At 46.5% G+C, this 17,461-nt stretch overlaps 1 protein-coding gene across 1 annotated transcript in view; it reads right to left on the reverse strand.

The window, feature by feature from the left end:
* The window catches only part of LOC126233427 (uncharacterized), a 511,079-nt gene that overhangs the window by 320,946 nt on the left and 172,672 nt on the right, over nt 1–17,461 (reverse strand). The window contains exon 6 of the mRNA XM_049942864.1: nt 7,047–7,147. Within this exon, the coding sequence (XP_049798821.1) occupies nt 7,047–7,147 (101 nt within the window). The remainder of the gene's footprint in view (nt 1–7,046; nt 7,148–17,461) is intronic.

Raw genomic sequence — 17,461 nt, forward strand, 5'->3', positions numbered from 1 at the left:
CCATAAACTGCAGGGTTCCAGTCAGTTGTATTAGGTTGGTGCATAACTTCGTAGCGTTTTTGCTACGCATTTTGATATTCCGATTGGTATACGTTTATTTATCGATTGTCATTTTTTTGTTTGTAGTTCACTGTTGCTATTTGAGTTTACATACTGTCATTTTGTTATTTAGAGATAGTGAGTGGAGCCTTAGCCACTAGAAAATGGAGTGCCAAATGGAGAAATCGGTACATTCCTGACATATTATTCTGTTTGAGTTTAGTAGAGTGTTTACACCGTGTACAGGGTAATGCCATTGGACAGAGCACGATAAGAAAATGGTTTTCTCGTTTTCAGGATTATCGTTTTGACATTGGTGACTCTCCACGTTCTACATCTACATGGATACTCTGCAAATCACATTCAAGTGCCTGGCAGAGGGTTCATCAACCAGGAAGACCTATGGGGTTTGATGAAGATCCTTGAAGCCCATTAAGCCACAATGTTCCACGTCAGTGTACTCGACAACTAACAGATGTGATGAACTGTGACCATTCCACCACTGTGCGACATTTGTCTGCAATGGGGAAGGTTCAAAAATCGCGTGTATGGATACCACATGGCGTAAGTCAAAATCATCTCTGCTTGCTCGTGAACAGCACAGACCATTCCTATCCTGTGTCGTTACTGATGACGATAAATGGTGTCTTCATTCTAACATGAGGAAAAGAAATGAATGGTTGAGCCAAAACAAAGCAGAAACTCCCCGTACAAAGACCTGCACGCATCCACAAAAGATAATATTATGCATCTGATGGAACAACGACGTTCTGGTGTACTACGACCATCACTGTTGACATTATCAACAACTGAGAGGCCTTGCGGATGTAATCCAAGAACAACGACCGGGAAGACGGCGTGAACTGATGCTACTCCATGATAACGTCCGCCTTCATTCTGCAAGACTGACAAAAAGCACTGCACAGGAGTTGTGTTGGGAAGTCATTCGACGCCCACAGACTGTCACCTTTTCCGCTCTCTACCGAACACCTTCAGAGAACGTCCTTTCCATATGAAAATAGGCTCCAAACATGGTTCGACGAATTGCTTACCTCAAAGCTACGTCATTTCTACAGTCGCGGAATCGAAGTTACCCCAATATGGAATCATGAGGAAGAAGACTTGAATGATTTCCTGGTACACTTAAATAGCATCAACCCAAAGATTAAATTTACTATGGAGAAGGAGAAGAACGGACAACTTAACTTCTTGGATGTATCAGTTATCAAACGGGCGGATGGGACCTTAGGCCATAAGGTCTACAGGGAAGGTACACATACTGATCGCTACCTCCATAAGAACTCAAACCACCACCCTAGGCAAAAGAGGGGGATCATAAAAACATTAGTGGATAGGGCCAATAATATTTGTGAACCAGGCTACTTACAAGAAGAACTAAATCATTTACGAAAGGCCTTTGCGAAAAATGGTTATACGAAAAACGAGATTAACCGAGCACTTCACCCAAATAGAAAAATGCCTAAAAATAGGGGACAGCAACAACCATCAGCTGGAAAAGTATTTCTTCCGTTCATCCATAATATCACGGATCGCATTGGGAAAGTACTAGCAAAGTTTCACGTAGAGACCATTTTCAGACCTACTACGAAAATTAGTGAATGCCTAAGATCAACAAAAGATGCTCGTCACCCCCTAGCCACCCCAGGAGTATATAAAATTCCGTGCAGTTGTGGCAGGGTTTACATAGGAACTACAAAAAGAAGCATCAATACACGGTTGACGGAGCACAAAAGAAACTGTCGCTTATATATCGACAAATCGGCAGTAGCGGAACATGTTTTTAAGGATGGAGATCACAAAATAAAATTTGGTGAAACAAGCGTGCTAGCGAGGACGTCGCATTATTATACACGTATGTATAGAGATGCAATTGAAATCCACAAACATCAATACAATTTTAATCGTAAAGAAGAAGGATTAAAATTGGATAAGATATGGCGGTCGACGTTGCATCAATCACGTGACAATCGATTGCCTGCAATCGAGAGAACAGGCGATAGCCAGAGATAGCTGCACATCGACGCCATGTGACGTGCGGTGGCGCCCTCTACGATATCCATATAAGCGGCGGCCCCAGCTCCTAGCAGCCAGTCGTTGACTCACCTCCGAAGATGTTCTCAGTAGTTGAGAACGAAACATCAGGGAGAAGAAGTTCTACTGATCGACCACGGCAACTTAGCCCGGAAGTGTTTATTGATGAATGGCAGACTACTGTAAATAGTGAAGGAGAATACACTAATGATGACTAAAGTCTCTGTTACGTGTATCTGTTGTCACGGAAAACGCTCGAACTTATACACCAACCTAATAATTTAATCACCCGACCATTGCTGTCATGTGAGGAGGCAAACACAGCAGAGCGGCAGCCCGCACACTAGCTTGGGACGTCATAGGATTTGCCACGAGACTTCGTTCACAATGGGTCGTCGACGAAAATTGTCACGCCACTCGGAAACGCACTTTTGTTACGTACACACTCTCCGCATCCCATCATGTGGAAATGTTAACTGTGATTCTCTACCCAGCGACGAACTGGTAGCAGAGGTTTACCCAACTTAATACTATATTCCTCTTCCTCCCCTGTCAGAGCTCAACTCCTTCATCCCTTCTTTCGCATCCTTTCCGAATACTTTGTTAGTCTTCTGAAGTCGTTTCCAAAGTATTCTTACCACAACTATACTCCTCGCCAGGTTTTCATATTCTGATTTTTTTAGCAAAATGGACAACGATATTTTACTTAATGCCTTCAATCTGCAACTGCCTTTTCGGATAATTTTAAAATCTTAACATATTTCATATGTTTAATTTATAATAATACATATTATGAACTGTACTTGTATCTTTATTAATGCTCTTGCTGAAGAGTGGTAATGTCAGCTTCCACTCGACTAAATTATCTCGAGGTCTTTGATTACATGTGGTTGCGTAACACGATTCTATCATTTATTAAGCGCTCAGAGGCAGCGAACATACGGGGTGGACAAAACAAAAGTGTCCTCATTAATACACTACGTGATCAAAAGTATCAGGATACCTGGCTGAAAATCACTTACAAGTTCGTGGCGCCCATCGGTAACGCTGGAATTCAGTATGGTGTTGGCCCACCCTTAGCCTTGATGACAGCTTCCACTCTCACAGGCATACGTCCAATCAGGTGCTGGAAGGTTTCTTCTGGAATGGTAGCCCATTCTTCACAGAGTGCGGCACTGAGGAGAGGTATCGATGTCTGTCGGTGAGGCCAAGCACAAAGTCGGCGTTCCCATAAATCCCAAAGATGTTCTGTAGGATTCAGGTCTGGACTCTGTGCAGGCCAGTCCGTTACAGGCATGTTATTGTCGTGTAACCACTCCGCCACAGGCCGTGCATAACGAACAGGTGCTCGATCGTGTTGAAAGATGCAGTCGCCATCCCCGAATCGCTCTTCGACAGTGGGAAGCAAGAAGGTGCTTAAAACATCAATATAGGCCTGTACTGTGATATTACCACGTAAAACAACAAAGGGTGCAAGCCCCCACCATGACAAACACGACCACACCATAACACCACCGACTTCGAATTTTACTGTTGGCGCTACACACGCTGGCAGATGACGTTACCGCGCATTCGCCATACCCACACCCTGCCATTGGATCGCCACATTGTGTACCGAGATTCTTCGCTCCATACGAAGTTTTTCCTCTCTTCAATCGTCCAATGTTTACGCTCCTTACACCAAGCGAGGCTCGTTTGGCATTTACCGGCGTCATGTGTGGCTTATGAGCAGCCGCTCGATCATGAAATCGATGTTTTCTCACCTCCCGCCTAACTGTCATAGTACTTGCTGTGGATCCTGATGCAGTTTGGAATTCCTGTGTGATGGTCTGGATAGATGCCTGGCAATTACGTATTACAACCCTCTTCAACAGTCCGTGATCTCTGTCAGTCAACGCTTTTTTGCTGTACATGTCCCTTCACGTTTCCACTCCACAATCACATCGAAAACAGTGGACCTAGGGATGTTTAGCAGTGTGGAAATCTCGCGTACAGACGTATGACACAATTGATATCCAGTCACCTGACAACGTACTAAGTCCGTGAGTTCCGCGGAGCGCCCCATTTTGCTCTAGCACGATGTCTGATAGGGAGTAACTGGCAGTAGGTGGCAGTACAGTGCACCTAATATGAAAAACGTACGTTTTTGGGGGTGTACGGATAGTTGTGATCACATAGTGTATGTCATGCGCCTTAGGAACGGCAAGCCAACTTACATCATGACATCCCAGACCAATGGTGTAAGTGTGTTACCTATCTTCAGGCGCATGACATATTTTCTACTTCAGCCATATTCTGCCCTCGCGGTAAAAAATTTCTGGGTATTGCGTCGCGTCATATTGTCTATCACTGAATTTCACCTATTTCTTGGCCATGATTACAGACTGTCTAATTAGGGGGAACAAATTGTATGCGCAGCCGAAACGTCGGTGTTCTTCAGTGATAGTTTACGAAATGACGCAGCGCCGGCCGCTGTGGTCGAGCGGTTCTAGGCGCTTCAGTCCGGCGCCGCGTGGTTGCTATGGTCGCAGGTTTGAATCCTGCTTCGGCGTGTGATGTCCTTAGGTTAGTTAGGTTTAAGTAGTTCTAAGTCTAGGGGACCGACGACCTCAGACGTTAAGTCCCGTAGTGCTTAGAGCCATTTGAAACATGACGCGGCGCCATACTCAGAAAACTATTATTCTAAGTGTAAGGGGCGACCAAAATGTTTCCGTAGAAGGACTTTGTTACAGCTTATGTGCAACATAGCGCGACTGCGATGCGGGTATATAAGTATCGACATGTAGGCAAGGGATGTGTGTGGCATTCGTGTCTTTCCGACGTGCGTGCTGTAAATGCGGAAAGGCGAACTGTAGCGACGGTATTACCAAATGCGTCCAAACAGGACCAACGTGCTGTCATTATTTTCTGGGCTGCCGAAGGACAGACACCGGTAGACATACGTCGGACAATGAGGAATGTGTATTGGGCAGCATGCCTGTCAAAAACCACAGTTACATAATGGTGCGCCAAGGGGGTGCTGCTGCTTGACGGTAACGCAAGTCCCCATATCGCATATGTTGTGACGTCAAGTTTGTAATGGTTCTTTATTTGCGAAACCATTACCACCCGCTAACCCTCTTTTTCGATATCGTAGATTAATGAATATTTTTCTACGTAATGTCTCATATTTTTCACTCTATTCAAATTTGGTTTCATTTTTATATGTATGTACGTCGATATTTTGAGATGTTGAAATCGATATAATATCTAGTATGAATATCTTTGTACTTATTGTTATGTTTGAGGATGGCTTGTGACTTTTGGCGCGGAAGCTTACCGAGTAGTCAAGTTTTTGTGTTGATTATAAACAGTGTTGACTCTGTTGCAAATGAAAAGATGGGTCTGAGTTTTGGACAATGAAAAATGCTGTGAGTTTTATTAAGAGCAGTAACGGCTGCGAAATTGTATGATGAAGTAATGTTTAGAACATGCGAAAGTGTAAAAAGTTCAATAAATGTGAATTTTGTGAAAAGTGAGTGTTAAGAATTACTTTCAAGTGATCATTGTTTAAAAAGTGTGAAGCACGTTGCAGTGAAAAACGTAAATCATCAAATTAATCCTGAAAGATTGTCTTCGTAAGTTCTTCAAGTCGGCGTAATTAACACCCGAGTGCCTTTCGCACTAACAGCGATAGTTAAGCTACCTAGACAACATTTTTAATTACGAGCCAAAGCCAGAGCGAGATCGTCGTTGGATTGCAAATACAAGATAAGTGATATTATTGTTAATTTTCTTCAGTGACTGTAATCAATTGATGTAGCAATACCTGCCACATTAAAGACCTTTTAGTTGCGGAATAAAAATATCATACTTTGAGTGCGCGACGTGAAAATTTTTGAACTAATTAACTGTTAGTGGAGGTATTGTTATAAGTTAGACCAATTCAAGTGGGAGCCCTGATCTCTCCACATGCAATTATCATACCTTTTTCCCGGACTTTCAAGGATCGACCGTTCCTGTCGAAAGAGGATATGTAGAAGGCAGTTACGGAATTCTCCAAACAAATAGGACACAGTGTTTTACCAGTATCTTCAACTTGGTGCGTCGATCGGGTGATTGGCTCAATGCTAACGGCGATTTTGCCCCAACGGCATCCCGTTTATGGACTGTAAGGCCACAGAAACGAAATTTTTGATCGCCCCTTATAATTATGGCCTTGTTCATAAGAACTGATTATAGGTCATTTTGTATTGTATTTTAACCAGGGGCCTAGAAACGACGGAGAGGCTCCGTCCTCGCCACAACCCCACGACGACGACTAACGCAGTCCACTTCATCCCTCCACCGTCCCATACCGAACCACTCTTTCAGGGTTATTGTGCGGTTCGGCCCCCGGTGGGCTCCCCCAGGGAACGGTCTCACACCAGACGAGTATAAACCCCATGTTTGCGTGGTAGAGTAATGGTGGTGTACGCGTAAATGGAGAACTTCATTGAGCAGCAATCGCCGACATAGTGTAGCTCAGACGGAAGAAGGGGAACCAGCCCCTTTTCGCAGAGGCAGATGGAAAACCGCCTAAAAACCATCCACAGACTAGCTGGCTCACCGGACCTCGACATACGTCCGCCGGGCGGATTCGTACCGGGGACCAGGCGCTCCTTCCCTATCCGGAAAGCCGTGCGTTAGACCGCACGGCTAACTGGGTGGGCATAGGCCACTTTACTTGCTGCCATAAAGTTTGCTGTCTGCGGCAGTAGCGACCATCGACTAAGCGGTCGATTTTGTTTTCCACGTGTTAAAAGATTCGTGAGAAAGTGGCCTTATTAATGTATGACAGTGGAAAAAAAAACATTTAGTGAAAAACATGTAGCCAAATGACATTGTTGGAAACTGAAGTGCGAACAAGCTGTGTGGCCAGCGCCGCACAGCTTGCGGAATAAAAACCTGAGGCGGGCAGTAAGCGGCGCGCTCACCTGTCGACGACCTTGTGCTCCTGCAGGTGGCGCAGCTCGTTGTTGGGCTCCTGGTCGTCGTCGTCGCCGCCCAGGTCTGGCAAGTCGGAGCCTGCAGTCACCTGCAACACCCACCACACAAGGCGTCAGCTCTGCCCTCGCTGCACCTCAATCCGCAGCGCGCGTTTATTTTAAGGAGCGTCGCGAAGCTCAGCGACTCCTCAGTTAAGGTGCCAACAAACACTTTAGCTGCCTGGTGAGCCATGGGGAGCATAAACTTTCGTTTCGGACTGTCCTGTCGACAGCTTTACGTGCGAGAGGCATGGGAAACTACAGCCACTAGCGTAAATAGGATACAGCAGACGGAGCGTATGCCCAGGACGACGTTTTCGAGGGGTGCGGTCAGGTGAGATGGAAAACAATGACAAAGTACAGAAGTACAGAAGAAAAGGGAGAGAGGCAGCGCTTAGTAAGAGGAGAAGAGGAAGAGGTGAAAGAAGAAGAAGCGAAAGAATTGGGCAGCAATAAAATGGAAAGATAAAGAGCACTAATATCGTTCCTGCCCCTAATTTCGACCTACACCTACATCTATGTGATTACTCTGCTATTCACAATAAAGTGCCTGGCAGAGGGTTCAATGGACCACCTTCATGCTGTCTCTCTACCGTTCCACTCTCGAACGGCATGCGGGAAAAACGAGCACTTAAATTTTTTCCGTGCGAGCCCTGATTTCTCTTATTTTATCGTGATGATCATTTCTCCCTATGTAGGTGGGTGCCAACAGAATGTTTTCGCAATCGGAGGAGAAAACTGGTGACTGAAATTTCATGAGAAGATCCCGTCGCAACGAAAAACGCCTTTGTTTCAATGATTGCCATTCCAATTCACGTATCATGTCTGTGACACTATCTCCCCTATTTCGCGATAATACAAAACCAGCTGCCATTCTTTGTACTTTTTCGATGTCATCCGTCAGTCCCACATGATGCTGATCCCACATCGCAGAGCAGTACTCCAGACTAGGGCGGACAAGCGTGGTGTAAACAGTCTCTTTAGTAGATGTGTTGCACCTTCTAAGTGTTCTGCCAGTGAATCGCAGTCTTTGGTTTGCTCTACGCACAATATTGTCTATATGATCGTTCCAATTCTTGTATTCTTCATCCAGACAGACATAGGAATTCATATCTGCTAGGTGTTTCTAAGGCTGCTGAAAACAGATTGAAGACATTGTTCATGCATGGCCTCCAGTGATTTATAATAGTGAAACTGTTCGGCAATGTTAGAATGAAAAAATACATTTAAAATAATTTTACTTTTGAGAATTTTTATGACTGACGAAATTATGAACAATTTTTTTGTATTTCTGTTTCTGTAGTGTTATTGTTTATGTCAAATACTTGATTTAGTCTGTCGTATCAGTTTAACTGTAATTTACCTACAAACTGCGCCCCAACAGGCCATGAAGGCCCAACGGTACCGACCGGCCACCGTGTTATCCTCAGTCAACAGGCGTCATCGGATGCAGATATGGAGGGGCATGTGGTCAGCACACCGCACTCCCTGCCGTATGTCAGTTTACGAGACCGGAGCCGCTACTGTTCAATCAAGTAGCACCTCAGTTTGTCTCATAAGGGCTGAGCGCACCTCACTTGCCAACACCCTTCCAAGTGCTAGGCCAGCCCGACAGCCCTTAACTTTAGTGATCTCACGGGAACCGGTGTTACCACTGCGGCAAGGTCGTTGGCCAATTTGCTTACAAGTGAAGAATAAATTAAGGTAGACATATACCAATTTGTGGCCTCTTCCATCACATTTCAGGACTGATACTAGGTTGACGAAGTTGGGCCCCCTACCTTATAAGTGTGGGCTGTGTCGAGCAGCAGCTTATCACAACCATACGTGGAAGCACAAGTGGCCAAAGACACTGCTAGCTAGGGCATAGCCACCTATGGTAAACTAACATACGCAAACAGCGACAAACGTCGGTAAGCCCCTGCATATCAGCAACACTGACTGGCAACTACCAGCTGCTATTAGAGCCGACCAACAGGCCACAGCAGGGACACCGACAAGCTCGCCCACAGACGCACGAACAATCTGCCAACATTCCCTCACACTGTGCTTCCGGTATATGACCTATCGGACACAAGATCGATAACAAACCTAACTGTTGCAGGTTGCTGACGCTGAACGAGGACTCTGTACCAGCACCCAGCGCCAGCTGCCGAGCAGCACAAACGCACAACGTCAAGGTATTGACATGCATGATACCCACTACTAACAAAGCCTATCCTTGCACGACCTATCGCAGGCAGCAAGACAACCGCTACTGCTCTTACCACCCGACCTAACTATCGCAGAGGTTTTTTTCCCTTGGCTCTTGCCTTGGCACTTTTTTTCCTCTGCCCTTCAAACCGCTACCCTTCGTCAGATTTCGACCAATCTATCTCCATATGAGCGCGTATTAATGGTTAATCTTAACCAGACGTACGCAAACATCGCAGTACCCACATCCTGCGACACCTCACTTTAGTGAATACTAACCCTTATGCAGAGATGGCAGTAGACCTTTTGTGTTGGCCATCATGCCGGTGTGGGCGTGGAGGGGCTTCACCTCTATTTAAAAACAAGAGCAGCAGCTCGACTAAATCCACCTCTACTAGATACTAAAACACTTTCGTGTCGCTTTCGGGTACTTGAAACCACTGACAGTCAATGAAACGAGATCGTGAAGTGCATGTTTTTAATTATAGTCAGCTGGTGCACATTTCAATTATTCTTTTTTTTTTGCACAAAACAAAATCAAAACGTGGGAAACACACAAACAAATCAGTGTAAAGTTGTACACCAAAATTCAGAGAATTTCCTCACGCAGGTCCATTGTGGGCTGCAATTATCGTATGGCAGCGAAACTTGGAAGATATTCTAATGCGTTCATGCGGACCCGATTTGCGCTGGAAAAACATTAGTTCCGATCTGGGCCACCAGGTGCAAATCTGACGCAGTGAATGCAATGAAGCCGGCCGCTGTGGCCGAGTGGTTCTAGGCGCTTCAGTCCGGAACCACGCGACCGCTACGGTCACAAGTTCGAATCCTGCCTCGGGCATGGATGTGTGTGGTGTCCTTATGTTAGTTTGGTTTCAGTCGTTCCAAGTTCTAGGGGACTGATGACCCCAGATGTTAAGTCCCATGGTGCTCAGAGCCATTTGAAACATTTGAATGCAAGGAAGACATACAGAAATCTTTCCATATGTAATGGTTTAGGAACAGGATATAGGCAGAAAACGCGAAACAAATGAAAAAGGCATGATGTTGATTTTAATATTAATTGCCGCTTACATAATTTGTTCAATATGAGCACCTTGAGACGTCGACGAGATGTTGTACAGCGCCAGATTTGCACCTGATGACCAAAATTTGAACTAATTTTTTTCGAGTGTAAATCGGTTCTGCATTAACGCATTAGCATTAGCCCACACTGTCCGCCCCGATAGCTGAATGGTCAGCGTGACGGACGGCCGTGCTAAGGGGCCTGGGTTCTATTCCCGGCTGGGTCGAGGATTTTCTCCGCTCAGAGACTGGGTGTCGTGTTGACTTCATCGTTTCATCCCCATCCGACGCGCAGGTCGCCCAATGTGACGTCGAATGTAATAAGACCTGCACCACATCGGCCGGACCTGCCCCGTAAGTGGCCTCCCAGCCAATGACGCAAAATGCTCATTTCCATTTCCATTAGCCCACACTGGACTTCCGTGTGGAGCTGCACTTTAATTGAAACCACGTGGTATCTTTTAACTTCATTCGTAAACAGTGTAGACCTCAGTGACCATAAAACAAAGTCGATAGCTGTAGTTAGATGGAAGGAAGGGGCGGGAGAAGAGTGGTGGTGCAAAGTCGAAGTTCACCCTGCGTGCCAGTTATCCGGGGCCATTGAGGTATAAGGGCCCTACAACGAACATGTGACGTCACACTAGTCAGCTTGTCCGCGACACTTCGCAAACGCTCGGCTTCGTGCAGCGCCCACAGGAAATCAATATGTAACTGAAAAGGTAGCCGCTGAAGGTCCTAATTTTGTCGTGTGCTATCGAGGACTTGCATGCGTTTAAACAACCAGTCAAGAATTATTAAACTCGTCTGTAATAGTCACTCGCTCCCCGCCAGAGGGAGTCACGCTCCGCGGCGTATGGCGCCTTGCCACGAGATGGCTGGCCACACTTGCACGTGACTGCCACGAGCACTGACGGGGCCGAAACGGAGTGCTGCGCGAGTAGAGGTCAGAATGAGAAGCCTTCTCCGAGCTGATATACAAGCCACTGTCTACTGGACACCAATAACGTTATACACGGTGCGAGGCAGCTATGTGGATACAAACAACGCGTTGCAGCAACTGGTGTCTTCTCCCGGGCCAGAGGACTGCGATTCCAGTGGAGGCGGAGAAAAGGGCTTCTGCTTTTCAAGAGAAGCGCTCCCTACGTCCTCTGGTAGTCGACGGCTACACGTTGGTAAATAAGTGATCCAATCGAGTGTACAGTGTAGAGTGCAAGCGGTACCCTGAGTGTATTGGTTAAAAAAAAAAAAAAAAACTTTGCCTTTCGGCAGGTCTTGTCATGGGGGAAGCCTCGTCAGACAGGTCCACCGCATGAGCGTCTAGGGAAGTAATTTCAGTGGTGGTTTCCCGTTACCATCCACTGATGATGAAATGATAATGAGGACAACACAACATCCAGTCCCTGAGCTGAGAAAAGCACCGACACAGCCGGGAATCGAACCCTGGCCCCTTAGCACCGCAGTCCGTCATGCTGAACGCTGACCTTCTTTCTTTTTCTTTCTTTTTTTTAATCGTTGTTTGTGGTCATTTCGGACCTCACATCGCATCCGTTCAAGTTCGTTTGTTGATCCACTCTTTTTTTTTAATTACAGAAGCCAACCAGCTCTCTGACCGAACACGCTGAGCTACCGTGCCGGCAAACCATTCAGCTATCGGGGTGGACTGCTCTAGGGGTGTTATTAATTAACTCTGAGAATGAGAGTTGCCTTTGAGTCCTAAGGCTGTTTGCGGTAGCTATATTTCTTGTCTTTTACTGTCTGTGATCAAGGGCCATATACTGCAACTATTATTGCGGTTGCCGAATTCTATGTGCTGGGTTATGGTTGACTTTAAATCACTTTCATTGCATTGAAGTCATCTCTATTGTTATTCTCTTGTTTGAAACGTGCTTTGAAGAACTATACTAGACTGCACATGAAATATTTTTCGGACAAGTTTTATTTTGTCTACACTGCAGTAACAGCAAAAAATTCTTTCTGAACTAAAGGACATGCAGTGATAAGCCAAAACATTATGACCATTGCCCAACGCGGCGTTGGATGACGCCTGGTGGCGTTGCAGGCACGTGAGCGGTTACGAAAGTATGTAAGAGGAGCAGACACGGAGGAGAGATCACCCTAGCGAAAATATGGGCTGCAAATTGGGAAATCCATTGAGATAAGCAGCTTTGACTATGGGCAGATTATTGTTACGCAGAGCCTGTGAACGAGTATCTCGGAAACGCCGAAGCTGGTCGAATTTTTAGGTGATACTGTCTACAGAGAAAGGGAGCAGGACAGTGGAACTACCGCATGGCGCTAAATGGTTGGACATACACGACTCTTCACAGAACTTGGTATCCAGAGGCTTATCTGCTCTGTTAAGTAGAATAGATGGTGATCTGAAGCATCTTTGCCAAGAGCACAATTCTGGTGCACGCACAAGTGTTTCGGAGAACACCGTTCATCTACATTGTTGAACGTGGAGCGCCGCAGCTGCGCGCCCCTACATGTGCACACGTTAACACAACGACATCATCAGTTACGATTGAAGCGCACAGGGGGCCATCGGGAATCCACCGTCGGTCAATAGAAACGCGTCGACTCTACGGGTAAATCACATTTTTGCTACATTAGGTCTCTGTTCGTCTCCACAAACGCCGTCATCGAGATGAACGGCGGCTGAAAAGGTGCAGCGGGCCACGGACGCAGGCTGGTGGGACCAGTACTATGCTATGGGAAGACATTATCCTGCGCTTGTATGGAACCTGTGATAGTAGTCGAAGACACGCTGACAGCTGCGAACCACCTGCATCCATTCGTGTTCGATGCCTTTCCAGACGGCGAAGTTCTCTTTCTGCAGTATAATTGTCGATGTCTCGGAGAGACAACCGTGCTCCAGTGGTTTGAGGATCACTGTAGTGAACTCACGTTATTGTCTTTGCGACGAAACTCGCCTGATGTAAATCCTGTGGAACCCATATGGATCGTTATCGGGCGCCATAACCTCGTGCGCAAATCAGCGGCCCCTTATTTCCGTGAAATACATAACCTGATCCTAGATATCTAATGCCACAAACCTACCAAAAAACTGTCGGATCCCTGATACGGAAAATCTGTGATGTATGAAATGCCTGGGCTAGCAGAACAGAGCGGATTAGGTTGTGACCGCGCGACTGCTACGGTCGCAGGTTCGAATCCTGCCTCGGGCATGGATGTGTGTGATGTCCTTAGGTTAGTTAGGTTTAAGTAGTTCTAAGTTCTAGGGGACTTATGACCACAGATGTTGAGTCGCATAGTGCTCAGAGCCATTAGGTTGTGGAAAGGGGCCAAAATGAGTTCCTGTCAGTTGCACTCAACATACAAACTTTATTTATGAACACACAATATTAAACTTCCTAGCAGATTAAAACTGTGTGCCGGACCGAGACTCGAACTCGGGATCTTTGCCTTTCGCGGGCAAGTGCTCTACCATCTGAGCTACCGAAGCACGACTCACGCCCCGTCCTCACAGCTTTACTTCTGCCAGTACCTCGCCTCCTACCTTCCAAACTTTACAGAAGCTCTCCTGCGAAGCAGGCTTCTGTAAAGTTTGGAAGGTGGGAGGCGAGGTACTGTGGAACTACACGCCGTGGCGGACAGGATCAACACGGTAAGAAGACACTCACTCGCTGCTCTGTCGCAGCCGACCAACAGCATTACAGCATTTAGAGCATTGCTCAGCTGAACTGACACAGGGTACACAGTGTTGCACGAAACACTGCCACAAGAAACTCGAACACTCGTAAAACGAATCACTGATGAACAATTAGAACAAATCACCGGCGGACGCATACACAAACCCGAAGGACGGTCGGTGGCGAAACACACGTCGTCTGACCAGACGACCGAGCAACAACCGAACAAGGTCGTTGACACTCAAACCATGTGCGTCCGCTGTCCGTCGGGAACTGGGAGACACGGCGATCCGGGCACACTGGCTCGGACCCAGTCATGCAGAGGTAACTCTTGCCCATTGGCCACGACGTCTCCGCACAAGAAGGAACCGAGCCACGCCCAGCAAGATGACCCAGTGAACAGGCCCAGAAACGGTCAAAAGACCAAACACACGTCGCCCAACGAGGCTACCAACTGAACGACCGACCAACGGTCGATCCCTCTGCCAAATCCGTCCGTCGGACAGTTCATCCTGTGTCGCGAGCGGCCGGCGAGTACCGGCTGTCGGCGCCTGAGCGCTCCGTCTCCGACTGCACTTCTGCCGCGTTCCAACTCAACGAGTGCCAGGTCCGACCTCTCTCCACGGCACACCACGATCGGGAAGTAACAGCCGTCCAGCAAAGATAATACGGCAGGGCAAATATCGATACGCACTGCTGCTGCCACTCACTGGCAGGCAAGATAGTAATTCAGTGACAACAGTAATTGAAATTTAAAATGACGAGGCGGCCGTACGGTAAAACAAGGCGATACATAATAGATGGCACGAACATGAGCCACGCACTGCTCAATGTATTTCATTCCAAAGATGGACAAACAAGCTATTAAGGAGGTGGTCTTAGTGATTTGGCTCACCATTGTAAACGTATACTGTCTGATCAGAACCATCAGGACAGCTATTAGCCGGTATTAATATGGGTTGTGTCCACGATTCTATTTTATGACTGCTTGAACCCAGCTGGGTACACTTTTAGTGTTGTGTCTGAGTGTCTGTGGAGAAATGGCCGCCCATTCTTCCTCAAGAGCCAAAACCAGATAAGGTAGTGATGTTAGACGTTGGGATCTGCTGCGTGGTGGACGTCTAATTCATCTCGAAGGTGTTCTGTGGGTTTCAGAACGTGGCCAGGCTACTTGAGGAACGTTACTGTGCCTACCATGTGCTGCTTTATGAGGACGCATCCTCATGCTAATACAATCATTGTTTTCAAACGTTTCCTCTATTGTGTGCTTTAGATATTGCTGTAAAATGTGTTCATAACCTTCCCCATTTATGTTTTCTTATTCACAATTACGATACCACACCCTAACAACGAAAAACACTCACATACCATAACACCACCTCCCCAGTACTTCATTGCCGGCACTACATATGATAGCAACGTTCTTCAGGCAAACTCAAATTTTTCCATCGGGTTGCCACAGGGTATAGCGTGCTTCATCACCCCAAATCACTTGATTTTAGTCATTAGCTGTCCTACTGCGAAGCACCTCAATCACATCAAGCGTCGCTCAGCAGTAAATGCAGCAACGTGTGGCTTTCATGGAACTCCATTTTCTACAACTCCGTAGGCACAGTCACCGTGCTACCCGTACTACTGCTTGCACACCGGAACTCACGAGCCATTCATTCCCTTGATTTCATGCTATTTTTTACAACTAACTTCCGCAAATCTGATCAGTCCCTGTGCGTCGGTGCGTGAGATCTGTCTGGTCTCGCATTAGCTGTGGTATCCTTGCCGTTTCCACTTCACAATCGCAACACTCGACTTGGACAGCTTTAGAACGTCTGAAATGTCGCTGCTGAGTTTGTTACTCAGATTACATCCAACCGCTAGTCAACGTTCGAAGTCGCTGAGCCCTCCTGTCACACCCATTCTGACATTACTACTTTTCTACTGACAAGCCTTCATCTGTGCTGGCGGCCCCCCTTATGTGGCGTCTAGCGGTCTATCACGCGTTACATAGAGGGGTGTCCGGATAACTTTCGATCTAGTCGTGTATAATGTTATAAACATGTTATGTCGTTTGGTAACTACCTTAAAACTCAAAGTGGTGTATGATGTGTTGGCAGAAGAGCCAACACCGTGTTGCTAGAGGAGGCCGAAATGCACGCGTTTAAGCTCACGCAGACTGGCGTGAGGTCTGGAACAAGGTAAAGTAATTATAGTAGCCAAAAATAGTACATAGCTTCTGGAATACTTAACTTTAATCCATAATTGGAGAACAACGCTCTTGATGACACATAATTACAATCTCAATATAAACTGGTAATGGCGCCTTGGTAGGTCGTAGCAAATGACGTAGCTGAAGGCTATGCTAACTATCGTCTCGGCAAATGAGAGCGTATTTGTCAGTGATCCATCTCTGGCAAAGTCTGCTGTACAACTGGGGCGAGCGCTAGGACGACTCTCTAGACCTGCCGTGTGGCGGCGCTCGGTCTGCAATCACTGACAGTGGCGACACGCGGGTCCGACGTATACTAGCGGACCGCGGCCGATTTAAAGGCTACCACCTAGCAAGTGTGGTGTCTGGCGGTGACACCACAGTATATGTCACGTGTATATTATTATACGTTAATGTTAAAAAAAAAAGAACAGTACACTTGAAAGACTAGCGATAGGACGTTCATATTTGCACGATACACTAGTACGAGGCGTGTTTAAGTAAGGTCCGTTCGAACATAAGTGCACAACGAAAGGTTATTTCTGAAAAGTAAATTTATTTTCAGGAAGTGCATAATTCACTCTATTTTTCGACTAGTTGACAAGTTTTTTCAAACACGTATTATACCTCTCAACCAATTTTAAAATACCCTCTTCATAAAAACTTGCCGCCTGCTCCGATAACCAAGAGTTCACTGCCGTTTTCACGTCGTCGACATCATTGTAAGGGTTCCCACTGAGGTGTTGTTTGAGGTGGAGGAACAGATGGTAATCGCTCGGCACAAGATCAGCACTGTAGGGTGGGTGGTCTAAAACTTCTCAGCCAAAACTGTCCAATAAATCGCGGGTCTCACCTGCAGTGCGACGTCTTGCATTGCTTTGGAGAAGGACAATTCCCTTTGTCAGCATGCCGCGTCTTTTGTATTGAATCGCTCTGTGTAGCTTTCTCAGGGTTTGGCAGTATGCTTCTGCATTGAAAGTGGTTCCTCGTTGCACGAAGTCGACCAACAAAGCACCAAATCTATCCCAAAACACCGACGCCATGATTTTGGGCTGGGACAGAGACTGTTTGGCCTTCACCTTTACGGGCGAGAGTGCGTGTCTCCATTCCATACTCTGTTGCTTCGAATCGGGCGTGATATGCGAAACGCATGTTTCGTCTCCAGTTACGATCTGACTCAAGAAGCCGTCACCTTCTTCGTGATAACGAGTCAAGAACTTGATCGCACACTCAAGTCTTTGGTTTTTGTG

Source organism: Schistocerca nitens, chromosome 1 (assembly GCF_023898315.1).
Source record: "Schistocerca nitens isolate TAMUIC-IGC-003100 chromosome 1, iqSchNite1.1, whole genome shotgun sequence".
Lineage (NCBI taxonomy): Eukaryota > Metazoa > Arthropoda > Insecta > Orthoptera > Acrididae > Schistocerca > Schistocerca nitens.